At 54.3% G+C, this 27,084-nt stretch overlaps 8 protein-coding genes across 8 annotated transcripts; 4 read left to right on the forward strand and 4 right to left on the reverse strand.

Moving 5' to 3' along the window:
• Positions 1 to 440: 440 nt before the first annotated feature.
• On the reverse strand, positions 441 to 3,961 carry TRIREDRAFT_106234 (uncharacterized protein; the record flags this gene model as incomplete). The annotated part of the gene is made up of 8 exons (XM_006964572.2): positions 441 to 1,165; positions 1,228 to 1,522; positions 1,579 to 1,668; positions 1,762 to 3,055; positions 3,125 to 3,170; positions 3,247 to 3,297; positions 3,372 to 3,599; positions 3,922 to 3,961. The coding sequence occupies 8 exons, from the start codon at positions 3,959 to 3,961 to the stop codon at positions 441 to 443; spliced, it is 2,769 nt and encodes a 922-aa protein (XP_006964634.1).
• A 5,238-nt stretch (positions 3,962 to 9,199) lies between these two features.
• On the forward strand, positions 9,200 to 10,147 carry TRIREDRAFT_59833 (uncharacterized protein; the record flags this gene model as incomplete). Its single annotated transcript, XM_006964390.1, has 1 exon — positions 9,200 to 10,147. The coding sequence occupies one exon, from the start codon at positions 9,200 to 9,202 to the stop codon at positions 10,145 to 10,147; it is 948 nt and encodes a 315-aa protein (XP_006964452.1).
• A 187-nt stretch (positions 10,148 to 10,334) lies between these two features.
• TRIREDRAFT_106236 (uncharacterized protein) lies at positions 10,335 to 11,432 on the reverse strand (the record flags this gene model as incomplete). The annotated part of the gene is made up of 4 exons (XM_006964573.1): positions 10,335 to 10,363; positions 10,565 to 10,840; positions 11,072 to 11,111; positions 11,337 to 11,432. The coding sequence occupies 4 exons, from the start codon at positions 11,430 to 11,432 to the stop codon at positions 10,335 to 10,337; spliced, it is 441 nt and encodes a 146-aa protein (XP_006964635.1).
• A 205-nt stretch (positions 11,433 to 11,637) lies between these two features.
• On the forward strand, positions 11,638 to 13,575 carry TRIREDRAFT_106237 (uncharacterized protein; the record flags this gene model as incomplete). Its single annotated transcript, XM_006964391.1, has 3 exons — positions 11,638 to 11,794; positions 11,862 to 13,106; positions 13,328 to 13,575. 3 exons carry the CDS (start codon positions 11,638 to 11,640, stop codon positions 13,573 to 13,575), a joined length of 1,650 nt encoding a protein of 549 aa, XP_006964453.1.
• Positions 13,576 to 14,542: 967 nt separating this feature from the next.
• On the forward strand, positions 14,543 to 16,669 carry TRIREDRAFT_121304 (uncharacterized protein; the record flags this gene model as incomplete). The annotated part of the gene is made up of 1 exon (XM_006964392.1): positions 14,543 to 16,669. The coding sequence occupies one exon, from the start codon at positions 14,543 to 14,545 to the stop codon at positions 16,667 to 16,669; it is 2,127 nt and encodes a 708-aa protein (XP_006964454.1).
• Positions 16,670 to 16,957: 288 nt separating this feature from the next.
• On the reverse strand, positions 16,958 to 22,566 carry TRIREDRAFT_60116 (uncharacterized protein; the record flags this gene model as incomplete). The annotated part of the gene is made up of 16 exons (XM_006964574.1): positions 16,958 to 17,210; positions 17,302 to 17,775; positions 17,870 to 18,346; positions 18,465 to 18,606; positions 18,680 to 18,744; positions 18,926 to 18,997; positions 19,060 to 19,180; positions 19,242 to 19,601; positions 19,670 to 19,832; positions 19,887 to 20,641; positions 20,717 to 20,950; positions 21,012 to 21,294; positions 21,359 to 21,588; positions 21,654 to 22,182; positions 22,258 to 22,388; positions 22,467 to 22,566. The coding sequence occupies 16 exons, from the start codon at positions 22,564 to 22,566 to the stop codon at positions 16,958 to 16,960; spliced, it is 4,389 nt and encodes a 1,462-aa protein (XP_006964636.1).
• A 948-nt stretch (positions 22,567 to 23,514) lies between these two features.
• Positions 23,515 to 25,248, reverse strand: TRIREDRAFT_59796 (uncharacterized protein; the record flags this gene model as incomplete). The annotated part of the gene is made up of 3 exons (XM_006964575.1): positions 23,515 to 24,451; positions 24,523 to 24,778; positions 24,882 to 25,248. 3 exons carry the CDS (start codon positions 25,246 to 25,248, stop codon positions 23,515 to 23,517), a joined length of 1,560 nt encoding a protein of 519 aa, XP_006964637.1.
• Positions 25,249 to 26,030: 782 nt separating this feature from the next.
• TRIREDRAFT_47134 (uncharacterized protein) lies at positions 26,031 to 27,049 on the forward strand. The gene is made up of 2 exons (XM_006964362.1): positions 26,031 to 26,292; positions 26,376 to 27,049. Exons 1-2 carry the CDS (start codon positions 26,037 to 26,039, stop codon positions 27,002 to 27,004), a joined length of 885 nt encoding a protein of 294 aa, XP_006964424.1. The 5' UTR covers positions 26,031 to 26,036; the 3' UTR covers positions 27,005 to 27,049.
• Positions 27,050 to 27,084: the final 35 nt, after the last annotated feature.

The following is a 27,084-nucleotide window of genomic DNA, read 5'->3' on the forward strand; positions in this document are numbered from 1 at the left end:
GGGCAAGAGTAATTTGATAGATACATTTCACGTAGACGGCATTGCCTTAATACAGCGGATAGACATCGTCAAATGATGCATTGGGATGTAAATGTATGTGATTCAACGCTACAATATGCCTCGTGTCCTATTGATGCAAAGTTTCGTAGGATATCGTCTCGACTATAAATACCTAACCCCCAAGTCAACTCTCTGACTGGTCACCCGATACTACCTTTTCTCTTGAATCCCCAGTCTAATTTCTCATGAAAAACAAAATGTCGTTTCAGCGTCATTCAGACAATGATAGGGGGAGGGTGGTATTGCCCCTGAACTGCGAATGCCTTCCTTCGTCGATGCATTTACCCGCTGCTTCATACTACTTACTACTCCATCTCAAGACCACAAGCACTAAGATATAAAAAACGCCTCGAAAATGTGAAACCCTTCAACAAACAAAATCAAGCTGCATCCCCAGACTGGGGTCGCATTCCCGCCAAGCTGCCGCCATCGGGATCATCATCCTCGTCGTCATCATCGTCATCATCAAAGTCGTCGCTTTGCCCAGCGGCACCAGCCCCATCGCCGGTCCCGTCGGCAGGCCTGCGCTTCTTCTCAAAGTCCTGCTTATGCGCTTCGGCCATGATCTTAGAGAAAGCTCGGGTGATGCGCGGGGAGGGCTGTTGTTCGGGACGGCGCCGGAGACTTCCGCTGGGAGCGACGCCAACGGCCGTCGAGCTGCCCGAGTCGTAGGTCGTGGGGCGCTCCGCTGTCTGCGGCCGCGGTTGTTGCGCACGCTCTGATGGGCGCTCTCCTTGCGCTGCTAGCATGGGGCTGGATTCGCTGCTGGCCTGCTCTAGTAGAGGCTCGATGTGGTACGGCAGAGGGACCTCGCGAGAGGCCTTGTACTGCGCGACGTTGGCGCAGTGCTCGTTTTCCACTCGCAAGAGCGACCATATGCCTCGGCGGAAGACTTCCATGAAGCTCACCAGGAAGGAGACCATGGTGGAGTGCTGGAGGTCGTGGGTGAAGATGGCGTAGAAAATCCACGAGAATCGAAGGATAGGATCAACAACCATGATCACGTAGTAGACCCAGCGGTACTTGAGAGCCAGGATGTCACGCAGAGCGACGTGCCGGCTCTGGGGCTGAAGTAGGGAGAAGTCCATGAACAGATCCCAAATGCCTAGACGAGTCGCCTGTTAGCACACGAGACGGTGTCGCACTGGCTCGAAAGCAGCCACTTACTGGTATATAAGCCATTGACTGTTGAAAAGGTGGCAAACAGAGCAAGGTCTCTATTGTTCTGGCGAATGCGGTACATGGAGAGCGTCATGTAAGACAATATGGTGGCAGTATATTTGCCGCAGTTGACGAGATGTGGGAAAATGTTGCGCGTGTCTCGGTAACGTCGAATGCATTGGAGAAAGCGCCAGATGGCAGGCAGTGTCGTCAGGAATCCCAAGAGGCGGGAACTGGTCGAGTTGCACTGCCCAGGACTATGCCAATGATTGGCATACAAGCAGAAGAAGAGCTCAATATTCTGCCTTTTGAGTCAGCTATCGCCCGGTGGTGGTCAGTCAACAAAGCAGCACTTACCGCCATGGAGTATGTCAAGGAGCAATACATGTCGCCCAGGAAAAAGTCGCGGAATTCTACAGGGTATAGACCAGACAGAAGAAGACGCCACTGCCATTTGGTTAGCATTGTGGAAGAGCGACAGACCCCATTAGGGGCTGAGAGGGAGGGGGGGGGTGGTAAGGGGAGGCTTGAGGTACTGACATGCGAATATGCAAACCACCTGCGGGTCTTGTGAGCCATCACAGGAGCGGGGAATAATATGATGACGAGGGTCAAGCCAACCAAAAGAACTGGGTAATAGAGAAACATGGTATCGTTGCCATATCTGCTGAAGTTTGCCCACATGATGAGCCCGAAGACAAGAAAAAAGAAGGAGGGAAACTCAGCAATCCGACGCCAATCGAGCTGGCTGCGCTGGTCGAATTCAAAGATGAAGGGGTAGTTGATGCGGTTCTGCAGCCAAACGTAGCAGTTGATGCAAAAGAAGGAGAAGAGCATGAGCATAAGGAAATAGCCGCCGTACAGCTGCAGTAGATAGCTTGTTTGAAGACGAACTGTTGGATCCTCGTCATTCAGTAGCTCAACGCCGTAGACAAGGCCCTGGATGGTAAAGACAGCGCCAGTGCCGATCAAGAAGCCATTGAGGAATGAGCTGCCAGACTCGTCTTTGGGTTTCTTGTTCATCTTGCGCAGCTTGCCAACCGCCAACTTCTGGTTGCCGCGCTCAAAGTATCGAGCATAGAGGTCCTCGACAGTCTTGATATGGCCTTCCAGAACATCGCTATTGACGAACCAAGCCTTGTTGACCTTTTCGTTCATGTAGCGCATCGGGGGCCGAGCGTTGACGGCCTTGTCATACTTCTTGTTGAGTTTTCGGAAAGCGGTGCGGTTGAGCAAGGCGTACGACTTGAGAAGCTCCAGACTGCGATAGAACTCTTGCACTGCCAACTTGAGCTTTCGCTTTGCTGTCCTATACGCAACCTCGTCATTTTCTGGCCGCCGGACATAGTCCATGCGATCCTCTGGAGCCCTGCCGCCGCCTGTGAGATGCGGCGTGCGCGGCATATCCTGGAGGGCTTTCGAGTTGGGTCCCAGTGGAAAGATTTTCGTCTTGAGCGGATGCATCCAGCTGAGCGACCGGTCAGGATTGCTCTCGTCAACCTTGTGATGTGATGACCGGGATAGAGAGCTGTTGGCCCTCTCGTTGGCGAGTTCCTGTATGCGTCGATTGCGCATCTCATGGAGCTGTTCTCGCAGAATCACCAACCGCTGCCCGGCCCGATCCTCATTCTTCTTGTAGAACGTCTCCACCTTGTCCAGCTCCGCGTCGAGGAATGCGTAAAACTGCTGTTCTTTCTCCCGAACAAGGTCAAGGCTTTGACGTGGAAGGCTTGATATCCGAGCCGACTCTCTGGCGGTAGACATGCGATGAAGAGACTCCTCAGCACTGTCTTTCGGCAGCGTTGCGGCGTCCAGGGGGCCCGATGAAGATGACCTGTGGAGGTCGAAGCGAGCGCTTTTCATCGAAGGACTGAGAATCCGCTTGCCACCCGGTGAGGAGGACGTTGTATGTATGGCGGGAGCAGGAAGCTCAAAGAAGCTGTCATTGCCTATGCTCTGATTGCGATTGTGGCTTGCACCCTGCTCCTCCCGCTGGCCGTCATCGCGGTTATCCTGAAGGGCCACCTGCGAGGGCGACTGCGGGTGTCCTGGGGGAGTGGGCACGAAGCTTCCATACTGCAAACTGTTGCCCTCACTGCTCAGGGCATCGTCTTCTGCCCTCTTTGCAATGGAGACCGGCTCCGACTGACCATGCCATCTCGCGATTGTCGCATCGTCGTCCGTGTGTCGACTGGCCTCGATGCGGGACGAAGGGTGGGGAGTAGGCTCCGTTTGAGGGCTTGCGACTGCGAAGAAGGACGGAGGACGGCGTGAGTTGAGGAGTCGGGGCGTCGAGCCGGAGGTTCTCTGGATGGCCGAGGCAACGGCTTTTACGTACTTTTTGCCAGCCTTGTAGTTGAGATACTTGATTCGCCATTCTGGATGGTGACACAGAGGAGAAGAAATGACAGGTTAGCAACGTGAACTTTGGGTGGGTGCACAAGTCAATTGTTGGCCAATTCCCCTCTTGATCTTGAAGCCCTTGCACTTTGTGCTGCTGGTGGCATCGAGCAGGAGCAGGAGTAGGAGTAGGATTTGATTAAGGAACAGGAACAGCAACAGGAACAGATATAGGAGTAGGGAAGAGAAAAGACTAACAAGACGGAGCAATGCAAGGGGAAAATCTTCAGCAAGAAAAACACCAAAGACAGCAAACAGCCAATCAAGCCAATGTCAGCATCACGACAAGCAAGTGCTTACCAGGAACCGCCTCGCGCTCGAGCTCCTTTGCGAACTTCATGGTCACCCTCGACCTCGATCTGCGGCGTCTTCACCTTGCGCCTTGTGTAGAACCGGGGGAGCTGCACTGCGCTTTTCGCCGCACTACTACTCGTATAATATCGAGTTCGAAACTTCGCACACAAGGACGGAAGCCTCGCCAGGCCCGGCGGCAGGGGCGAAGATAAAAACAGCCGTCGGCCGGGGCTGCAACTCGTTCGCCAAGAGCTTCTTGTCGTTCTTGTCGCTTCTTGGCTTGCCCTCCTTTGGGCTTGGCCCTGGATAGTCGGCAAGGCAAGGCGGAGGCACGGCTGTCTCAGCTGCACAGGCTTTCGCTTTCCAGGCACAGGAATGGGATGAATCCGAGGATGGACCTGTGAGAGTCGGCCGCTGAGACACGTGCGATGCCGCTGTCTTGGGGATGTCTCGCGGGCCCCGCTCTTTTTTGGCTTGACGCAGATGCAAGACCTGGTTGACGTCAAGCCACGGACTAACACGGAGAAAAAGACGATGGAAAAGAACGAAAGAAACGAAGAAAAAAAAAAAAAAGAAAGATGACCGCGTCGCGCGGCGTGCTGCTGCGTGTTGGCTGAACCAGGTCAAGCCCTTACTCTTTTGTGCTGAATGCGTGTTTCTTCGCCTGTTCTGGGCCGGCTGCTATTGATGTTTGGACCCTGGAAGGCTTCCCGTTCAACATCCTCGTGCTACCATGGACTGAATATATACGAAACAGCCTCCTTTTGCTGCCCAAAGAGCGGTGGGCGGAATACCTGCTAGTTCTGGCTGGATTACGGCGCAAAAAAGCGTTATGTCAAATTTGGCCCCCCCTGAGCTCGCCGAATGTCGCTGCCCCCAAACCGCCACTGGCTTTTCTCTCAGCTTCATCCTGTTCCGTTGGGACAGGGGCAGCACCGCACGGATGGATGAACGGTGATGCATCGACGGCTTGTGCGGAGAATGTTTGCTTCACGAGAGGTTTGCACCGAACAGATACAACATGGCGAGACTGTTCACCTGCTGATGCTCAGCTCTTGCGGCCTCTGATGCATATAAAAATTCCGTGAAATCGAGGCATCATGGGGATACAGGGGTCGCATCCTCCCATTCCAGCCCGCACCCAACCCATCAGCCAGCACCAGCAAAAATCACAAGGGCAGATTTCAAAGAGGAAATAAGCAATTCCCTAGTCAACAGATCGGCCCCCAAAACGAGACAGGATCAACATGTGTCGTGCTGAGATCCAGTACCACTTTTGCCCGTGCAGGAACCCGGACTGCAAGGCGCCCAGCACCACATGCCACGAGCAGCGTCCGCCCCCAAAGAACCTCACCCAAGGCCGGCTGGGCCATTACGTGCCCACTGGCGGCCTTGAAGTTGACTCATGCTTCGAATGGGACCTGGAGCGGCTGAGTCCCGGAGCGTCACTCGTTGCGACCCGATGCCCAAAGCTCGCAGAGGGGGCTGCCTTGGTGATCGGAAGCCTTTGCAGCAAATGTCAACACGAGTGTGCTGACAAGCAGACGGGGCCGGCCGGTCCAAGAACCTGATCAATCACAGCATCTGATACTTCTCCCTCCCTTTGCTTGACAGATGTATCATGTCTTGGGTAGGGCTCTGATTCGAATGAGATGCCAAGTGTGGCGCAGGAAAATGTTTCATCAAGGTAAGTAAGGTAAGGTATTAGGTAGGTAGGTATCAAGCTGGAGTTGGCCCTGTGTCGTACCTGGAGGGACCTCTCCACGCTTAGGCGGGAGTTTGTCCCACTCGACAATATGGATTGGGCACCATCAGGAACTGGGATTGCAAAATTGGATGGTAGAAGAGCATGCAGGTGCTACATGCTAGTTTTTGCGAATGAGAATTTTTCCTTTCCAAATCAACTTCGACCGTCCAATAGTGTGACACAATCAACGGGGTGCGTGCTCCGTCGACGACCGTGCCATTAGTAGGTACTCGTAGTATCATGAAGCCCCATCACGCGAACTGCCTTCGGCTGCAACGGTTCTTCTGGAAAGCTATCCGACGGGGGCCATGCAATGCAGCGTGCCTCATTCGGGTCGCTGGATGCTCGTCTGGCAGCTGTCAATTCGACAGAAATGGATTACGTCAACGCATAGTAATAATTTGGCCGTGGATCCGATGGAGAGAGGTCGAAGCGAGTGGAGGAGACGAGTGTGATAAGATGCCGTTGCAGCGCATACTCGTAGTAGTAGATTGCGGAGAATAGGCTGCCCGGTGGTTTTTATGGGTGCAAACAGGGAAGTGGTGCATTAGCGATGGAGTGGGAGAGAGCTTGGTCGAACCGAGTGGCACCGCATTCTCCTCATCAGCTAACGGACGATGGGGGTTTTTCTGTGCGATGGAACATCCTCGACGCTGTCGTTGAAGGTGATGGCGCTTGAACTTGGGGCGTCGTGCTCTGGTAGAGAGGGTGCAGAGACAGATGGCTGCAGATTCTAAGTCAGCTCGAAATTGGAGGCCAATGTCAGGTGTTTCAATCTGAAACCGTGGACATGGAGAAGACCACTGTGAATGAAGAGTCTCAAGGCTGCGAGTCAATCTTATCGCATCGTATGTCATCCGTGTGAGGCCAGAGACACAAAGGCTGCGGCCCCACCGGTGTGAGATTCTATCTCCACGATTGTCAGGTCGAGTTTCTGTCTGCAGCCCATCTCCACACGCGCAAGTGTCGGTCTCACTCCGAGCTCTGCCGGAGGAATGGGCACGACGTCAGGGAAATGGCTGGGCTGAAGTTCGGCCTGGAATCTGGTTCGACGGCACGACGACTATCAATCATCAATGTCTTCGGTGTAGGAGCAACAACGGGCGACCCGTGTCATGATCGTGCCGACAAATAGGCCGCCGCTGGAAGAAAACCTGCAGAAGCCTATTGATGCTCCGTAGGTAGTAGCACCACGAGGGAGGCCGAAAAAGCATCACGCCGTGCGTCTGCTGGCGTATTCGGCAAGGTTTCTTTTCTCCAGATCTGACTGTGCCGCAGAGCCGTAAGACTTCCAATGTTCGCTCCTGGATGCTCCGACAGCCGTTGCGTGGGAATCAGCAGATGGCGCCGCTAAATCTGCCGGCGAGAGCCGGGAGACGACGAGATCATATAGATCCAGGCACGAACTCTTACCACTCGCACAGGCGGTTCCGGAAGGAGGGGGGGAAACAAGGGCCGGTGCTACAGAACCTTGTACGACGGCACTGCGATCACGCTCGTACGCCTTTTTTCTGGGTCTATGTACAGACGGGGGAGATTTCTACAGCCAAGATGCTCTTCATTCCCGGCGATGCCGGTGACATCAGCAGTGGGCTCTTCCATGGTAGCTGCACGACGGTCCACTGAAGAGGGAGAAAATGGCGAGAACCACAATAAAATGGCCGACGCCCTTGCTTGGCAAGGCAGACTCTGACAACCCGGATGGGCTGCTACGTAGCAACCGAGGCGTATTACTGACTACCTTGCCTGGAACAGTACCTAGTATTTGGATGCAACAACTTTGGGCAGCTTTTTGCAATGACATGGATTGAAACACGGCGCGGGACGCCGCAGTGGCCTTTAATCAGAGAGACTCCTTGATTTCTGGGGTGAATGCTTGCATTGCAAGAAGGGTCCCCGAGGGGGGGGGGAAATTGCGCCTATTCGGGAATTGAAACCTGTGTGATTGGATTTTGAGATTGAGAGGAAAACGTGGCATGAAACGAAACTTCATGCCCAAACATGGATAGAGCCTAGGTAGGTAGATGGGACGGGCGGACGACAGCGTTTGGGTGTAAGTTGCATGGACCACGCCGACGAGTGGTTCACTTGTCAAACGCTGCTTTGTCCTATTGCTGTTCAATGTTTGGCGTAGAAGTGCTGGCTAGGTGTTTTACTCGCCGCTTCAACCCCTCTATATCGTAAGGTAAGGTAGTACTAGAAGTACATAGTGTCATAGAGCCTTAGGCGAATGTCACGTTCAGTATACGTACCTTACTACTCGAAGTCCGTCCGTCCTAATGCATCATCGTCATCGCCTATAGCCCCTCCCCTGTCAATCAACTTCTCGCTGCTTCCACGAGAGTTGGCATTGTCCCATCAAAATGCCGAATTCAAATTCCCACCTGTTTCCATCCTCCAGGTAAGCTCAACACTAGCAATCTTTTCACCAGCGCTAGTAATAACCACGCCATGGTGCGAGCGGGCCATCTCGCGCGTGGGCTGCAGATGTTTCTCACCATCCGGGCAGCTAGCGAGGGGAAGGGGGGGAGAGGGGCCACTCGCTCTGTGTTCAATCTCTTCCAATCTCCATTCACTCGAGATGACGCCTGGCAGGTCACCGAGTGAACAGGTAGTAGTAGTACTTGATGTGCTGTACCTGCGAGTTCAGTGAATGCTTCGACGCTACGAGGGTGACGAAATCTACCTATGCTTGACATCTGCTAGGTAGTCATTTCCGGCACTTGTGAACAGCAAGTGGGAGTTTGCTGTTGACCTAACCCGGGCCAAGACGCCACTGCTGTTCAATTCGCCGAGCCCACGACATGTACATCAGCCCCCGGTGCCGTCATCACCGACGTGCAGGTACCGGCTCCGGCACTGGCAATGGCACTCGACAGGCCGGGGGGGCCATTTTGCCTCCAGCTTCCAGGGCCTTTTGCTGCAGCCGTTCAGGTTCTTCCCGCCTCTTCTCCCCCTCCTCTCCAAGGCCCGCTAGCGCTTCAGCTGCCCAGAACCCGTCCAGTTGAACCATTCTAGCCTCTGCAGTGGGACGGGAAGCGCTAAATCCGCTGGGAGCAGTTCCAGGTTCCACGCCCGCCAGGTCACATCAAATATCTCACCCTCCCTCCCACCTTTTTTTTCCTCGATCTCCTCTTGGGCCATATTATATCATACCTCCCATCTTGTGCGCCGCAGCCTTTCACCCAGCTGCGCGTGTCTTTTCTGGCTGCCCTCGGGTACGGCTCATATCTTGTTATTCTTTTCTCCTGCCGCCTTCGTCGACTTGCGGCCAAGGGCATCGGCCAGTTCGGGACTGTGCCGCGGAGATTCGATCCGCGGACCTGCTCCCCGCTGACAGCGCACGACCATTCAAACAACTCCTGTTTCCTCCCTCCCGACAGCCTCTTCCCGGTCTCGCCCGAGCCAAGGGAAGAGCTTGCCTCTGGCCACTGCTCGCCGGGCAGGAAAATGGACCCTGGCAGCATATACAGCCACTCCCGCACGCGGACAACGTCGTCCACCGTCTTCCCACCGCAACAGCAGCATCCCCCGCCCATGCTTTTGTCGCACCAAATGTCGACCCAACAGTTGAATCGGCGATCGCCCTCCGTGAGCACCTTCAGCAACTCGAGCGCTCAGCCGGCCGCCGCGTACCGAACATCGTCCAACTCGGATCTGCGACGCTCCATCTCCAACCGCTCCTTTGGACAGCCCCAGGCGTCGGGCTATGTGGCCCTCTTGCGGAAGCAAAAGGCCACGGTCTGGTGCGATCGCGCCCAGTATGAGGACCCCCGGTTGGTCGCCCAGCAGCGGGCTGCCAAGATGCGCGCCAACTTGGAGGTCAGCGGGGGAAACCGAGCAAGTGGCTCAGCTGGTTCCTCGTCAGGTGGCCGCACGAGCACGGGCATAAGCGCAACAACAAAGGTCGCTGCCAAGATTCGGCATCACGGCAAGACACCTGTTGTAGGCTATGCCAACGAAAATCACGTGGGCGTCGGAGGAGTGCCCATGCGCCTGAGCGCCACCGAAGTCGAGGGCGAGAGCAGCGGGGAGGAAGATTTCGCATCGCGTTCGCACCACCGCCGGACGGGAAGCAGCGGACGCAGCAGCATAGGCAGCAGCAGCCGCCGCAACGTTTCCTACAGGGCCTCCGGAGGCACTGTGACCGGGACCGGCTCTCAGAGCGGCAGGCGATGGAGTCCTGGAGACACGCCCGAGAGGGCGGGCAGCTTGGTCGAGCAGCCGGAGGACAGTACGCCAGTTACTGACGACGGCGCCAGCGGCACAGCCCAGAGCACGCACAGTGGAAGCAGCGCTGAGCGCGCAGACAACGTGGGCGAACTGGGAGCGCCCCCCAGACTTGCGAGCAAGTCACTGATGCACTCCGCCCTGACGAGAGAAAAGAGCGTCAAGTCTCCCGAGGAGCTCAAGAGGCGAGGAAGCGTCGACGAGCGAACAGCTACCCTCACGTCCCAGCGCCTCTACATCGCCAACCCCGATTGAACATCATCATCTCGCATACTTTCTGACATACTTTCGCCTATACCTCTCAACATTGCTACGCGACGACACACGACGCCATCTCATCTGCCCGCCATTCGTTACCTCGAATCAACCTCGAACACCATCGTCGCCACTGTAAACGACAAACTTTCCGATCGCTCGAGCGCACTTGTTCTTTTATTTTTCCCTATCCGCCCTCTCTCGAATCTGGTCTACCTGCATTGTTAGGCGTTTGGATATGTTTTTATCGCTTTGGGCAAGGCTGGAGGCGCTGTCGCCAACATGGGCTCTTTCTTTCTAGTACGCCTCGTACTTTTGTTTACTTTGTACTACATTACACCTTCGCTTCTGGAATTGAGCTTGCTGGTTGAGCGAGCCCGCTGATTGGAATGGAATTGGGAGAAAAGTACTACTTACAGTCGATGTGCCCCCGTGAGGGCAGTTGGAAAAACAAGATAATATGACGTAATGGATAATCTGTAATCTTCTTTTCCCGGCGGGTGAATTTCACTGACAACTGTATCCGGGCATGTGTGGGATGTATTCTGAAACGTCGGAGTGTGCTCTTGTTTGCATGAATCAGCTTGGCACATCTGTCGTCATTGATCTGCTTGAGCCGTCGCATAATGATGCCTTGGCGAATCTTGAGCTCTCTGGGCCGACTTGCAGACAGACGGCGGGATTCAACATACGCTGATATGATTCAATAGCATGATCCGTCCTGCTTTGCATTATATTGGAGTTGAGGAGGTATTTCGAGTTTCTATCCTAAACGACAGCCTGTGAGCTCTCTGTACCTACCGCGGGAGGTTCCATGATTCAGGTTTGGTTGCATAATAAGAAATTTCGTCTCAACTGAAGCAAAACCTCGCAATTGCTACCTTGTGAACATGCATCTTGAGAGCTCAGTGTAATTCCGCTTACATTGTACAGATTGGACACAGAGATTCCATTCTCCTGGCGCCTAAGTTGTCCAGTCCTGTGCTTATCATACCTATGTATGTTCAACGCCGTAAGAGACTGGCTTCCATGAAGATGTGTAAGCTCGTCGTTAGTAATCCCGGCGATTAGCCGTGGCAGCTCGCTCCTTCCTCCCCACACCGATTAACGCGTCAAAGTGGGAAGCGCCAAATTAACGCGACTTGAGCAATCGCGACTCCCACTAACCATCCAATTCTGTACAACACACCCCCAACCTCGAAAGCACTGCCCTGTCATCTCCCTCATTGCAAGCGTCTTGTCGTCGAATTTCCTCTCCATTTTCCAAAAGACCGATTGAAGCCATTTTGTCCTCTGTCTCTCACTTTCTCTGTCCGTGTGCTGCTTCGCTCAATAGGTAAGATCCACTTCCCTGCCTCCGATTGAACGTGCCCCTCTCCTTTATCTGCATGCAAATGGAAAGCAACGTCAGGGCTCCCGCTACTGCTAGAAACAGTCTCTAATGCCATGCAGTGCAAGTTATACTCATCTTAATTACGATAGCAGCGACAATGCCTCTGCTCGAGGTCTCACACAATGCAAGAGACCTCGAATCCTCGGGTCGAAAGAGGACGCACAACGAGTTTGCCGCGGAATCGGCAAAGATTGATCCCGTGGAGGATGCTAAGAACATCTCGCCTGTGGACATTCAAGAGCCGGACCATGATTGTGAGCACACAACAACTGCTGCACTCTAAGAGAGGAAAAAAAAGGACCAATCGCTGACATCTCCCAGCACCCCTCTCTTCCCCATTATCATCGCCTGGCCGCCCAGACGCAGAGAGCGATCTGCCACTGCCATCTTCACCGTCAAAAGCGCCTGAGACCCAAGGATCCTCGGGAGCGGCTGTACCAGACTCAAACCCCGCCTCAGACATGAATCCTCCAGCCAAGCGAAAACGCCTCACAGCGGCAGAGAAGGAGATGCGCGATAAGGAACTTGCCGAGAAAAAGAAAGAACGCGAGGAGCAGGCTGCGGAAAAGGCGATGGAAAAGGCAAAGAAAGAGGAAGAGAAAGCGGCGCGAGCAAAAGAAAAGGAAGAGAAACGAAAATTGAAAGAAGAAGAGGATCGGGTCAAGGCCGAAAAGAAGAGAAAGAAGGAGGAGGAATTGGAGCGAAAGGCTAGAAGTCAGAAGACCCTCGGCAGCTTTTTCAAAATCCCCAGCATGCCCAAGCACACCGACGGAGAAGAGGCGACGAGAGAGAATAGCCCCGCAAAGGCCAATTCATCAGCGGCCAAGGAGAAGCCAACAGTGTCGGAATACTCAAAGATGTTCCAGCCATTCTTTGTCAAAGACAACACTCAACTGGCACCAGCGATATCCCTGATGGATGAAGCGACCCGGGCAATGAAATCCAAGAACCTGGACGACTATATCGCGAACCAGCCCAGCGAAGATGCTCCGCCCAAGTTCGACCCTTTGAGCGCCTTCTCCCTTTCGGCTCTCCCCGCTCGCCGTGGCAAATTACACCAACCGGTCCGTCACCTCATGGAGATGGCCTACAAGGCTACACAAGATTCAGTGACTATGGGCAGTGCAGATTCTAGCAGGATCTACACAGAGGTCCAGGCGGGTCTCAAGAAGATTCCTCTGAAAGTGATTGCCTTTTCTCAAGATGTGCGTCCGCCCTATTACGGCACCATCACTTTCAAGCCCTTCGTACTCGGCAAAGGAAACATGCAGAAACTCGCGAGAAGGTCCATGTCCCGTCGACTACCGCTCGACTACGATTACGACTCGGAGGCCGAGTGGCAGGACGAGGAAGAGGGCGAGGATCTTGATCTTGAGGATGAGGAAGAGGAGCTGGATGATGAAGACGACATGGACGGGTTCCTTGATGATTCCGAGGATGTCGGACTCTCTAGGAGAGTGTTTGCCGACACCCTGAAGCCGGACATTACGGGCCCTTGCTTTGAGAACCAGAACCGCAAAGTCTCAATCTTGACCTTGAGCGACAACAAGATGGAGTTTATCCATGGTGAGATTCCAAAAGTCTGTATGTGAGCTTATTCGAGACTCGGCTAACCCGCTTTCTAGAAGGACTTGATCAGCCATGGGGCATTGACCCCTTTTCCACCAAGTACTGGGAACCCGAGCCTGTCAAGGCTGCCAAGGGCAAAGCGCCAAAGGCAGTCAAAGCCGAGGATGATGCCAAGCTTCCCCCATCTGCTCCTGCAAACGCCTTTGCCGCGTTGGGAGGCGCTGCTGGATCCAGCTCAGCGCCAGGCAAGCTTGTCAAGCCTGAGCTTCTGAATGACGTCAAGAAGGCCATCTTGGACAACAAGGCTCTCTCCAAAGTCGGCATCGTCGATTTCATCTTTCATCAGTTCAAGGATCAAGCCTCACGGCTGGAAGTCAAAAACACAATTGAGCACGTCGCGGAAAAGAAGGGCACCGGTCGAACCAAGGAATGGGAGTTGAAACCCGGCCATGAGATAACACTGTGAGGTACTCTGGTTTTGGGAGGGTCTCGCTGGTCATATCTTTTGCCGTTACGATTGACGAAAATCAGCTTAGCATGGCGTTCTTTGGACGATGACAGGTCATTCCGGTTGTCCTGGGGATTTTCCCCAGCTCTGATTGTGAGCTTTGGGCTGGGACTGATTCGCATAGCTGGAGATTGTGTATATTAGATTTTTTTGATGCCATAGTCGGCACATGTTGCATCTCGAGAGTACATGTAGCCAGCCGGGCAACAAGTTGACTTTGAGCGCTACACAATGGCGTTCATGCCACCTTTCAGCCCTCGCTGGTGAATTGCCGTGCTGGGCATGATTCCTTGTCATCTGCAAGCATCCATAGATTCCCTTTTGTGTAATCTCACCTACCTAGGTACGTCTGATCTAAAGGCAGTAGTAGGTGGTACCTTATTCGGCACGCATAGAGGATCCACGAAATCGCGGGGCTTGCAAAACACATATCAAGCAATTCGCCAAGGCAGATCCCCAGACGCCCCTGTCCGTGCGGTGCGCTAAGCACATGCAGACGCCAGACTCGATTCATTGCGCTTGACCGATCCTTTCCAGCTTCTGCTTCACTTCTCTTCTCTCTTCTCCTGCAACCCTCTAGCATTGCTCCAACCGAAACAGCACGCACGGCTTCTTGCACAATGAGGTGACGAGGCAATAATCTTATTGGACTTTTTAAAGCCTTCTGCATCAACTTCCGCCCTATTCGATTGCGTCATCATCTATCCAACAACCTCCTGAGTCTTCGGTCCTTTCATCCTGAAGAAAGGGACAGCAACCCGTCGTTCCAGGAGAAGCGAGATTGAACGACCGCCCGCAATTGCACAGAGATTGCAATGTCGCGACGATCCAGCTTATGACGAGCTCGCAATAACAGGATCCTCGCCTCGCACCGAACATCACAATCGCTCAATCGCCGTCCGCGCGACATGCGCAGTCGCCCGGAATGGAAGATCCGTGGGGTTCGCCGTGGGCTGTAGACTCTCCGGCCAAGATCGAGCTCCCAGCCGCGCCCCAGACCGCGCACTTTTCCGCCGACCACCTCTTCCCTCGACGCGGCTCTCGCTCGCCGGCGCCGTCGCGATCGCGGTCACCGGCCGGGTGGGAGGATGACGAGGCCTGGGGCGGGTGGAATGGCGGTGCGGCTTCCGAGGGCGGTGGCAGCGGCAGCGGCAAGGAGAGTCCCGGGTGGGGGAGGAGTCCTGGGCTGAAGCCGCTGCAGGTTGCCGCGCCTTCGGTGAGGTCGCTGTCGCCGGATCCTTGGAAAGAGGTGGCTTTGAAACGACTGGACACGGCGGCGCTGGAGGACGGAGAGCGGGAGCCTAGGGAAAGGAGAGCTTCGGAGACGTCGGGTGACGATCGAGCTGTAGATTCTGCAATCAGTCTTGGAGAAGGGCAGGGTCTGCAGAGAGGGAACGAGCTGAAGATTGACACGCCTCTCGTGGTGCCGTCGTGGGATGATGATGCGGACGGCACATGGGCTGCGGGAGCCGCGCCGGAAGCGCCGGCTATCGATGCAGGGATCCCGGCTATTCAGCTCGAACAGCCAGACTTTGCTCTTGACGCTGGAGTGCCAGTACTTGATGCTGTCTGTGTAGAGGAGAAACAGAGCTTTCCTACGGCAGCTGATGAGTCTGCCAGAGAAGAGGAAGCGACTGTATCGCCGGGAAAGTTCGAGGTGGACGACCAACCCCCATCCTTTGCTGCCATCGAAGCAGTCAAGATTGCTGCTGAAGATGTGGCAGTCGTAACAGAACCCGAAATAAGCCAGCCTTCCTTGCCAACTGAGGCTGAACTTGCTGCCGAGTCTGAGGCCTGGCAGCAAGAATCGGAGGTTAAAGTGTCCAAAGCGCCAGCTGTGAGTGTAGTCGATGGCTTGGGAGTACCAGCTCCCACGCTCCCTGAGACTATGGAACATGCTTCCTCGCGGGCATCAAACAAACCGGGCATTCACTTTCCTATCGATCTTACGCTACTCGACGACTTATTCCCCAACACGCCACCCATCACAACTCAACCAGAACTGGTGCCAGATGTCATCATCGACGACACGTTTGCTTCAGGCAGCGAGCGCAGGGCATGGTACCTCATTTCCCGCTTTGGGTCAATACGGAAGCACGACATGGGAGATGATGACAACTACGTGCGAGTAAGCTGGGCCGGGTCTCACATTCGAGAACAGACTACTCAGACGGTGAGGAGGTGGATGGAAGAAGACTCCATCACCGGCCGCGTGGTCCTCGGCAGACGCCTTGGCGGCTCGGGTGCGGCCATGTTCAACTGGAACTCGTCAGCGCCGCCGGTGGAAATCGGAGAGTTCCTGGGAAGGCATTCGAGGAATTCATCCATGACGGTGCACTCGGCAGCCGCATCGCCCACTGCGTCATCATTCGGTTGGAACAGCAGCGTCCCATCATCACCAGCGGTTTCTAAGCATCCCCTTGCCAATGAGGTCCCGCAAGAAGATGCACGAGGGGTGTCATCACACAAAGACATCAAGGCCGACCCGGCTCTACAGTCGCTGTCTCTTGCGCCGCCTCCTCCACATACCGCTCGGGCACATATCCCGGCGCCCATCCACATCCCGCCCACTTACAGCATACAGCAAGACGAGGAGGACGACGACTGGGGCGAGATGATGACTGCCACGCCGACGACTACGACATCATTCACCGAGGACGAAGAAACCGCGAGCAAACGCCACAGCGTTCCTCCTCCTCCTCAATCTGCTTTCCAGTTCGATACTGTAGTCGAAAGCCCGAAGCTGATGCCACCAAAAACTGAAAAGGCTCCGAGCAAGCGGCCGTTCTCATGGCACCTGGGGCAAGCGCTCAGCAAGCCCTTTAAGCGAGGGCCCAAGACGCCCTCTACACCAACATTCTCTAGCCCGCTCTCGAGGCCATTGACGCCGCCCCAGGTTGCTCAACCTGTGACGCCTCGGCATGGGCATGACGGGTCGGCCAGTGTGTCGTTTATTCAGCCGGCGCAAGGGCCTAATTTGAGCGCGGAGGATGAGGACACGGTGGCCAGGCTGTTGGGAGAAATTCCTGATCTCACGTATATGTTGCGATGATATCAATGTTAATGCCAAGAGGAGGATTTGTCGAATATTGGTGATTTAATATAGCATATTGCAATAGCAAGGCGTACCTGGGTTGTGTAGATAATTTGATGGTCATGTACCCTGGGTGGATAGCTCAAATATCGCCTTCGACATAGAACTTGTATAATTTTGATGCGGCGTTTTTATTCATGTCTATCCATTAATATGGGCTTCTAAAGTCATCGTGATCCAGTGACCTTAATTTCCATCATTCATGCTAATTACTCGTAAACTTCGTATATCATGCAAACAGCAAGGCTACTCTCGTGAAATATCGTCTAAACTCCTCTTCTTATTCGTCTTGTCAGAAGCGTAAAGCCTCGCAAACGGACCCCCCTTCATGAGCAACTCCTTTGGAGCACCAACCTCGACCAGCGACCCTTCCTCGAGCACGGCAATGGTATCAAAATCGAGTAGCGAGTCGAGACGGTGGGCAATCATGATGACTGTGCGGTCCTTGAACTCGGATTTGATAACGCGCTGGATTTGGGCGTCGGTTTGATTGTCGATGCTGTTATATATGATTAACTTCTTTAACCCTCATTTTCACTTTACACAAAGGTGGGTAGAGTGTAGTGATGGAGGAGTAAGGAGAAACGTACTTGCTAGTAGGCTCATCAAGAATCAGGATACTGCTCTTCTTCAAAAGCGCCCTGCCCAAACAAAACAGCTGCCGCTGCCCATGCGAAAAGAAAGTCTCGTCGATCCTCTCGTCAAGCGGATCTTTCCCCTTCTCGACCTTTGCCCGAATGACGTCCCAAATCGCCGCCCTCTTGAGCGCGCTCACAATGTCCTCGTCGGCATGCGCGCCCAGCGGGTCGGCGTTGAAGCGGATCGTGTTGGTGAAGAAGAAGGGGTCCTGGGTGAGGCAGCTGAGGCGCTGGCGGACGAGGGGCTTGGGGATGCTGGATATGTCGATGCCGTCGAGGAGGATGGCGCCCGAGGGGGTGTTGGCCATGCGGAAGAGGGCTTGGATGAGGGAGCTCTTGCCGCTGCCGCTGCGGCCGACGAGGCCGAGTCTTTGGGAGGGGGGGATGGAGAGGGTGATGTTGGTGAGGACGGGGTGGGAGGTTGAGCTGTTTGAGATGGAGACGTGGGTTTAGTTGTCATGATTTTTCTTCTGGAATATGAGGAGGAGGAGGAGGAGGAGGAGGAAAGAGGATTACGCACTCGTATTGTACGGATAGACTGACAAAGTCAATAGACCCCCGTGAAGGCCATTCTTCAGGAGGCACGTAGTTTTCCTCGGGGAGCAGTTCCGAAGGTGTAGTTTCTTCAAAGTTCTTGATGCGCGTGACCGCCCCCAGGGAAGTCTCCAGCTGCGACCACGCGAGGATGATGCCCTTGAGATTGAGCCCCAGATTCATCATGTTGACGAGCGCGACGCCGAGCAGCGAAGGATTGAGCTTGCCCCTGAGGACGACGGCGAAGACGACGAGCAGGACGGTGAGGACGGCGACGACGAGGTCCAGGACGAGGGTGAGCCAGCGCTGGATGCAGTTGAGCAGGTACGACGGCTTCTGGGCGCTGTCGAGGAGGGCGAGGTTCTTTCTCGAGTAGGGATGGGTCCAGCCGAAGGCGCGGATGGTGGCGAGGCCGCTGATGGATTCGAGGAAGTGGGAGTATAGGGGGGCTTTGTGCTCGATTCTGTGGGGGGAAGAGAGAGGTTGGTGAGTTTGGGTTGCTTGGGTTGTGTTGATGGGGGGGAGAGAGAGAGATGAGATGAGATGTTGTCGATGGACGAGGGTCGGGTGGGCGGACTTACTCTAGGATGCGGAGTTGCTTGGAGGTTCGGACGTAGAAGCGTTGGATCATGAGGAGGATGGTGATGACGAAGGGGAGGGATGCGGCGAAGTAGCTGACTGCTCCGACGGCGAGGCCGGTGACGCCTATGCAGATTGTGATGTCTGTGTGGTTATTGCCGTCAGTCTTCCACAAAGTTCAAATCAGTGAGAATGTAGTTGGAGGAGATGTAATTACCAAAGAGGAATATGGCGAGGGCCACGGGGAGGTCGATGTCCACCAGACGCAAGTCTTGACTGAATCTATTCGATCGAGGGCCGTTTGTTAGATGAAAGCGAGATATTACAGGATAAAGAAAGCTCGGAAAAGAGGACATGCCTGTTGACGAGCGAGCCAGTCTCTGAGTTGGAAAGAAATGACATGGGGGCCCTGGTGCTCATGTCAGTCAAGTATTCGTAGATACTAGAAGCCTCAAAGGCTCACCTCATGACTGCGTTCAAGATTCTGGTGTGAAACTTTTTGCCGACGGTAGGCCCGATGATCAACAAGAAGTGTCTGAGTTGGTTGTTAGTTCTTCAAGTTCGTTCTTATTCATAAACAGTTGAGGCCCGACTTACATGATTGCCAGAGATATCAGAGTAGCCTCTATGACCGCCAGGAGGGTAAAGATGCTCAGCCAGTATCCGACATCGTTGCTTGAGCGTCCTCGGCCGTCTCCCCACCACGTAAGCCAAACAGCTACGACAAATGTTAGCATGGAATCGAGACAAGCTGGACAGGTTTAAGGCCTGTCGCTTACATCTGAAAGCCGAGCAGAAAGCTTGTCCGCCGATATATGCACCGCCTATAGCCAAGCTCAGGGGCTGCATTGCAGAAAAGTAGTACTTGAAGGTGCTGCGGTCGCTCGACACTGTCTGTTGCTGCCCCCTTTCTCGATCCTCTTCTTTCACGTCAGGCTGGCATTCACTAGGTTTCTTAGTCTCCTCGATCGCGTCCTGCTCCGAGGTCGTCTCATCGTCGCTTTCGGAATCGGGGTCTGTGATGTCGAGGCTTTGGATGTATTTTCCCGTTTCTTGGAGTTTTGCAAAGGATCCTTGCTCGACGACTTGGCCGTCAGTGCCCAAGGCGATGATGTGATCGGCACTGGGCAACAGATGGACTACACAGCGATACCAATTAGAGGACTTACTTCTCATCGTTGCCAAGGAGTAGTGGTACCAGACTTACCGGAATGAGTGGCGAGAATCACAGTCGTGCCGCTGCGTCGGAGAAGTCCGTCTTTACCAAAGACACGCGCAAAGACGATGCGCTCGGTTGCCTTGTCGAGGGCACTGAAGACGTCGTCGAAGATGGCTACGGGCTTCCGCGCGTAAACAGCACGGGCGATTGCCTGCCAGGAGTCAGATCATCACTCTAGCTACAGCCAAAAAGGAGAAGCTCCTACCAGTCTCTGTTTCTGGCCTCCGCTTAACTTGACTCCCTTATCGCCCACGACGGTCTCAACGCCATCCGGCAGGCGGGAAAAGTCTTGGGCCAAGTCACAAGCCTCAATAACCGTGTCGAACCACTTGTCCTCAAAGTGCCCAGACTCGGCCACGATGTTGTCCCGGATTGTGGCGTTCATTACCCAGGGCGTCTGATCACAGAAGGCGACGCTGGGCGTTGAGAGCGACAGCTTTCCCCCTGTCGAGCGAGTCTCGCCGAGGATGGCCTTTAGCAAACTGGACTTGCCGGAGCCGATTGGACCGACGATGATGGTGAGGGATCCTGACCGTGCCTGTGAAAAGGAGACGCTAATGTTGCTCAGCACCTTCTTGTCTTTCCAAGCAAAGTCCCCTCTATCAATATGAATCCGCGCGCCTTCGTCCTTGAAACTCTCCAGGCGGCGAAGCTCAATGCTGCTCCTCGGCGATGCCTCCCCTTCGCTCCACGTTGAGAGCCCAGGCCGTGCGCATATTTCGCGGCTATCGACCCTCTCGCTGAGCAGCAAGAAGTCTTGGATGCGCTTGAAGCATCCAAGGGAAGAATAGGCAGAGGAGATGTTAAAGAGAAGGTTGCTGAGCGGGTTGATCATGACGTTGAGGATGGAGAGCGCCGTGATGGCCTGAGATGCTGAGAAGGACTGGCTGTCGCTGAGCTTGGCGACGATGGCGTATGCGCCAAAGGTAGCGGCCTGGGTAAGACTGACGTTTGCGTTTCCTATACAAAGATATGAGAGGTGAGTCGGTGCTGAAGTGGAAGACTTGAAAGGGGTAGGCTAAGTTGTCGACTTACCGACTGTGTTGGCCCATACTGTCATCCATCGGTAGCGTTTGCCAACCCTGAGGTCGTTGTCGCGCTTCTCCTCGAGGAGGTCAGTGAAACGCTCAGAGTATCCCAGCATCTTGACGGCCTTTATAGAACCGAGCACTTCAGATGTGAAGTTGATGCGATCCTGCGTTGCTTTCTGATAGACGGTCTGGCGCTTGACAAGCACCTTTCCAATGAACCAACACAATGCAAGAGAGACTGCAGAATATGAGTATCAGAAGAGTGATCCCAGTAGGGGAGGAATGCGTCAAGCACCTACTTATGGCCATGGCAATGGGGGCGACAAAGACGAGTCCTAGTTGTGCGTATAGCATCCATATGGCGATTCCGACGGTAAGTGAGTTTGCCCACGCTTCGATCAGCAGAGCATTTGCGCGCTCGGCGAGAGTCTCAATGTCGTTGCCCATGAGCGTGAGGGCAGCAGATTCGTTGAGCTCGCTTGCCGAGAGCCTCAACATCTTGCGGTAGATGAGGCCGATTAAGCCGCCACGAATCATGGCGTTGACTCGAAAGGTGAGATGCTCATACCATGCCGTCAGGATCTAGTTCTCACGAGTTAGCCATGAAAGGGACACAGAGAGTGTCATAATCTTGAGAGTAACGTACAGCGGAACCGACAAAGACAAAGGCAAAAGCGCCAATCAGGCCATAGCCGATATTGTCAGAATGTTCGTCTTTGGGCATCGCGAGAAATCGCAGTGCTTGAGACACGAGGAAAGGCTGCGCAAGAGTCAAGGCAATGGTAGCCAGGCGAGGGAACACTATGCCCACGAGTTCGAGCTTGAGGATCCAGACGGTGTTGAGAAAGAGGGACGCCTTCTGTCCGTCGCAAGTCACTAGCCAGAGTCAGTTCTATGCATGAAATGGAACAAGTGGGATAACCCTCTTTATCATGACATACCCTTGTCCCATCGCTTTGTGAAGATGACGGCCAGCTTCTCGGAGGAGAGCTTCTCGTAAATGGCGGGAAGGTCGTGAAGGGTCAAGACGGTGGCCCAGCCAGAGATGAGCAGCGAGTTGAGCCAGAGGAAGAAGCCGCGGCTAAAGGGCCCGCTGGTGCTCTCCCTCGACTGCTCCTTGCTCGAGTCCAGCAGGATGCGCCTCTTTTCGACGTTTTCCAGCACCAGCAAGGCCAGCTTCAAGATGGTCGACGTCGATAACACTGCCGCGTAGGCGACATTCACAGAGAGGAGCCATTCTGTCCGCAGCCGAGCGGCGTCGAAGAGGAGCGATGTGAAGAGGTACGAGGTAAGCAGAAAGGACGGCCGGATGGACTTGACGTGTTCAATATGTGAGAGCAGGACGATGCAGCAGGCGGCGATGAGGTTGAGGATGGCGGCGGCGAGGGAGAATCTGGTGTTGAGGTGTCGGGAGGAGGCGACGAGGGCGAGGGAGCCGACCTGGATGCCTGCATAGGCACTTGATGCGATCTATGGATGCTGTCAGACATTGTCTGCTATTGCTAGATATGATGAGGCCAAAACCGGGGGTTGGTAGAGACGGACGAGTTTCGGGGTGTAGGCTGATCGACGCTTCGCCTTGTCGGGAGTCCGGAGGAGGTAGATGGCTCTCGGGATGGAGAAGAGGAGGAACAGAGCGGAGGGCAGCGTAGACAGGATGCTCTCCTCGAATGAGACTGTTCGAGAACTCAATGTTAGACCGACTGTCTATAGCGAAAGATGATCCTATAATAGTTGTTGGACGGAGATCGCACGTGTAAAGTCAAAGCCACCCCGACAGCCATCGGCCCAGACCGCCGGGCCGAAGAAGCCATCACCACACGCCGTGGCGTTGTAAGACCGGTGGCGTATCATTATGCAAACAAGTTTGTGTAAATAAAAAAACAATGTCACAATGATGATGGTAATTCCATGCCGCACAACTCGACAAGTTTCAATGCCGTAGGGCTGAAGACAAATTTAAGGTGTTTCAAGGTTGAATCAAGGAGAAAGCATTGCAGTCTTATAACGGAGAGAATGACTAGTATTCGAGAACCCTTTTTAAGCATGAATTAAGTATCATGCTACATCCCATTGGGATTGATACGTCAAATTCGAAAGACGCTGCGCATTTCGCCGCCTAAGAATGTCGAATCCCGACTACTAACAAAAGATCCCAATCAACAAGCGGAGCATCTCGCAATCAAGGCGCTGACGACTGTTGCGGCAATCGTACCCGTTGAGCTAGTAGTCGATCGAGTCATAACGCTGAACGCGATCCTTCCAGCACCAAATAGCGGTACCCGAGAGGCGTGGGCTGTTCATATTAGTCTCGATGCTCGGCCTGTGACTCTTTGGGAGTTTCGGTTCGTTGCTCCGGTTCTAGTAGTAGCATCATCCTTAGCATCATCCTTAGCAATCCAAAGCTGCGGGAGGGGGAGAAGATGCGCCATCCGGAGCCCCTGTGAAAAAAGCTTGTTTCCAAGGTTGATTCGTGCGAGAGCTCGTCAGAGGCCGCGTGATTGCTGCGCGGCCTTGGGCATAGCTGACGGGTTCGCTTGGCGAGTCTGCAAGAGACGCGCACTCCTTGTAATAGTACTATGTAAGTATGTATGTAAGTGAGTTGGCCGACCCCGGTTTAGGCAGGCAAGGCAGGCTAAGCAGGGGGTTGGGGGGTTTCTCAAGCCTTGGGTTGTGGTTGTATTATGCCCAATAATGACAGAATGATGCTTCATCATGGGCCACTTGATATACGCCTTTCTGTTTGAATATGTGCTGTGTATTGTGGTGCTTCACTTGCAGTTGAGCGGATATGCTATGAACCTAATCATCATGAGGATTCATCGGCTCCATCTCGTCATTCTCGTCATCAGCCAAAGTCTTCTTGGCCGGCGGCGGACGCACAAACAGCAGTCCAATCCAAGTAATCATGGACAACAGCGCAATGTAGAACCACGGCAAGCCAGTCCAAACGCCCTTCCTCTGCAGTCCAACATCAAAGCACCACGCCAGCACCGGCCCCCCAATGAATGAACCAACAATCTCGCTTGTGCTGACCAGAGCATACAGCCTGGACACGAACTCGGGCTCGACGTAGTGCGTGACTGTGGCTCGAGCCAAGGGACTTGCAGCCGCGCCAAACGTTTCGACAAAAAGACCAATGATGAACAAGACGACGTTGTGGCTGAAGCCCTCAATGACCGCACCAATAAACAGCAGGATCGTGGAGTAGCGGGTCAGTAATAGGTCCTTGCCGAAGGAAGAGTAGCCGAACCGGCGGGACATGAGCATCTCCGAGATCTTGGGCAGGGTGGCCAGCACGGTGAGGTTGAGGACGCCAAAGGGGGCAAGGAGGAAGCTTGTCTCGGCGAGACGCCATCCAAAGTGCTTGCTGACGTATTGAATGATTGTGCTGGTGTATGCTGTAAATCGTGCGGCCTGGAACAAGAAGGTGAGGAGGGCCAGAGGGATGCTGGGGTTCTTCAACAGGCCCAGCGCCGCTCTGAAGTCAGCCAGGCTGTTGGATAGTTGCTGCTTGAGGGCTTTGAGGGACACGTCGGTGTCGCCCCTCTTTGTCTTCTTGTCGATGGGGAGCGTCTCCGGGATGAAGCAGAAGAGGAGAAGGATGAGAGGGTAGATGGACCACCCGACAAAGACGGGTATCCAGGGGCCAAGCCTCTCCATCAGGAAACCGGTGAGGAGCGGACCAGCCAGGCCTCCGGCGGTAGCACCAAACGTAAGCTGAAGAAAGCTGGCAGCCCTATAATAGTAATCCACAGTCAGTCATTTTGCAACCATAGCCATCGTAGGAGATAATCCAAGTTCTCTCACTTGTCCTTTTCAGAGCTGACGTCGGCAGCCATGGCATAGAGCATGGACAGCACAACTGGGGTACCTCCACCGACCACGAGAAGCAGCGAGGTGACCATGAGCAAGTAAGGGTTCTTGCGGAGAGCATGTTGCGCGACTCGGAGCATCAGCGGGCCAGAGACGGCTGCCAGGCCCATGCCTGCATAGGCGAGCAGGATCGTCGGCTTGCGGCCAACCTTGTCGGCGAGCATGCCGTACGGAAACGTGGTGAGCAGGCCTAACGACATGTATATAGGTATGTATGAGTGAGAAAAAGAACCTCTCGCCAAGGACATTCAATGTTATTTCAGTAGGTATGCAAAGAAAAGATGACAACGCACTCATGATGGAGTTGAACAGCCCCAGCCAGCCAAGCAGATACGCCATCCGCGCCTGGACCTCGTCCGTCTTGCACTTCATCTCGTCAATCATTTCCAGGGAGTCGTCTCCGTAATAGACGTGGCAGACGGTATCCTCGATGAGGCGGTAGATGGGGATCATCAACAGCATGCCGCTGCCAATGATCAGAAACTCCAGAAACGCGATTAGCCTCACTGCCGTCTTGGGCGATTTCACCTGCCATCGCGCGGCCTGGAGAGTGGGAGGAGGCGCAGCCGCATCATGAGGGCGGTCCGAGTCGTCGTGTTGGCGCTCGCTGTCGGCTAGAAGAGGCGCGTCGGCGGGGATATCGAGCAGAACTTCTGCCATTGTGGAGATGTGAGTGTACAGTTGGTGTTGATCTATGTTACATCAGATAATAGACAAGGGAACATGGTAGAAAAAAAAGAGAGCAACGACAAGTCTTTGGAGTTGAGCACGGGGAGCAGGGGCCGAGTGAAAAAAATGGGGGCGATTGATAACCTTGGAAAGCGGATATAGACAGACTAGGCCTCCGGCTGTCCGTCTTTGTGAGGATCATGATCCCTGCTCGGCTAGGTACTACTACTGCTTTAGGGCACTATAATAACGATCAATAGCTGAGATGGAATCAGCCCTCTGTGGGAGAGGATCGTGGCAACAGAGATCCTTTTTACTCATTAGCCTAAACTAACATGGCCATCTCGGTTTGTGCACCCGAGACTGGGCTCAACTGCTGGGCTACTATACTTACATGTGCATATATACCTATGCAGCCCGCTGTGATTCCAGAAGATCCCTAAGGGCTCATGAGCATTTCCAGGACGATTAAAGATACTGGAGAATGATGGATTGGACTGTTGAGTGAGATAGACCAGTCGATTTGTGCAACAGTGAGCCGCTCACTAAGCCATCAGTCTTCACAATGGAGGGCCATTTCATCATTGCGATTCCTAGCATCATAAACCCCACTCAGCGCCGGCTCATCACAGCCAACCTCTCACTACCTATCGATATTCAGTCAACCTCCCAAATCTTCACCATAACCTTCATATCTCTCTCGTGCAATTGCAAACGCATAACTTGAGAGATCTGCCAAAAACCAGAACACTCCCACAATAGAATCATCGTCCCTCACCATGGCCTCTCTGCGAATCGGATTCGTGCCCGAGCACTTTTCTACCCCGCTGCACTTTGCCCAGAAGCACTTTGGCCTCGATGCCACGCTGGTCCCCTTTCCCTCAGGCACCGGCCACATGATTACGGCTCTGCGGGCAGACGAGATTGACATCGGCATTGGCCTGACAGAGGCGTGGATCGCCGGGCTGGGAAAGGAGGGCGTTGAGGGCGATGGCGGATATCGCCTGGTGGGCACCTACGTCGAGACGCCTCTATGTGAGTCTTCTTATCTTCTCAAGATACATCACCACGTATCTATGCCACGTCAAGAGGACCATTCTGACCCAAGCATGCCATAGGCTGGGCCATCTCCACGGGCGCCAAACGTCCCGAAATCACCTCCGTCGACTCCCTCAGGGGCGGCAAGATCGGCGTCTCCCGCATCGGCTCCGGCAGCTACGTGATGGGCTACGTCCTGGCCGACCACAACGGCTGGCTGACCCCCGGCACGGAGCCCTACTCCGACACCGTCGTGCTCAACACGTTTGAGAACCTGCGCAACGCCGTCAACTCGGGCGCGGCCGACTTCTTCATGTGGGAGCACTTTACGTCCAAGAGGTTCTACGACTCCGGCGAGATCCGGCGCGTGGGCGAGATTTACACGCCGTGGAGCAGCTGGAAGATTGTGGCCTCGACCAAGCTTGCGGCTCCTGGGGGAAGCGTGGATGCGCGGGTCAAGGACTTGTTTGAGAAGCTGGATAAGGGGGTTGCTCACTTTAATGCGAACCCGGAGGAGGCGGTGCAGTACATCTCGGCGAACTTGGATTACTCGGCTGAGGATGCGAGGGAGTGGCTCAAGACTGTGAGGTTTCCGGCGAAGACGGAGGGCGTCAAGCCCGAGGTCGTGTCGGGATGCGTTTCGATTCTGAGAAAGGCTGGAGTGCTGGCTGAGGGTAAGGGCATGGACTCCAACGAGATGATTGTGTGAGCATCTAATCGGGCCTTAGAGGGAAAAGAAAAACAAAAGACAAGCAGTGAATGAAGCAACTTTGTGAAAACTTATCTGGA

Source organism: Trichoderma reesei (genome assembly GCF_000167675.1).
Source record: "Trichoderma reesei QM6a unplaced genomic scaffold TRIREscaffold_7, whole genome shotgun sequence".
NCBI lineage: Eukaryota > Fungi > Ascomycota > Sordariomycetes > Hypocreales > Hypocreaceae > Trichoderma > Trichoderma reesei.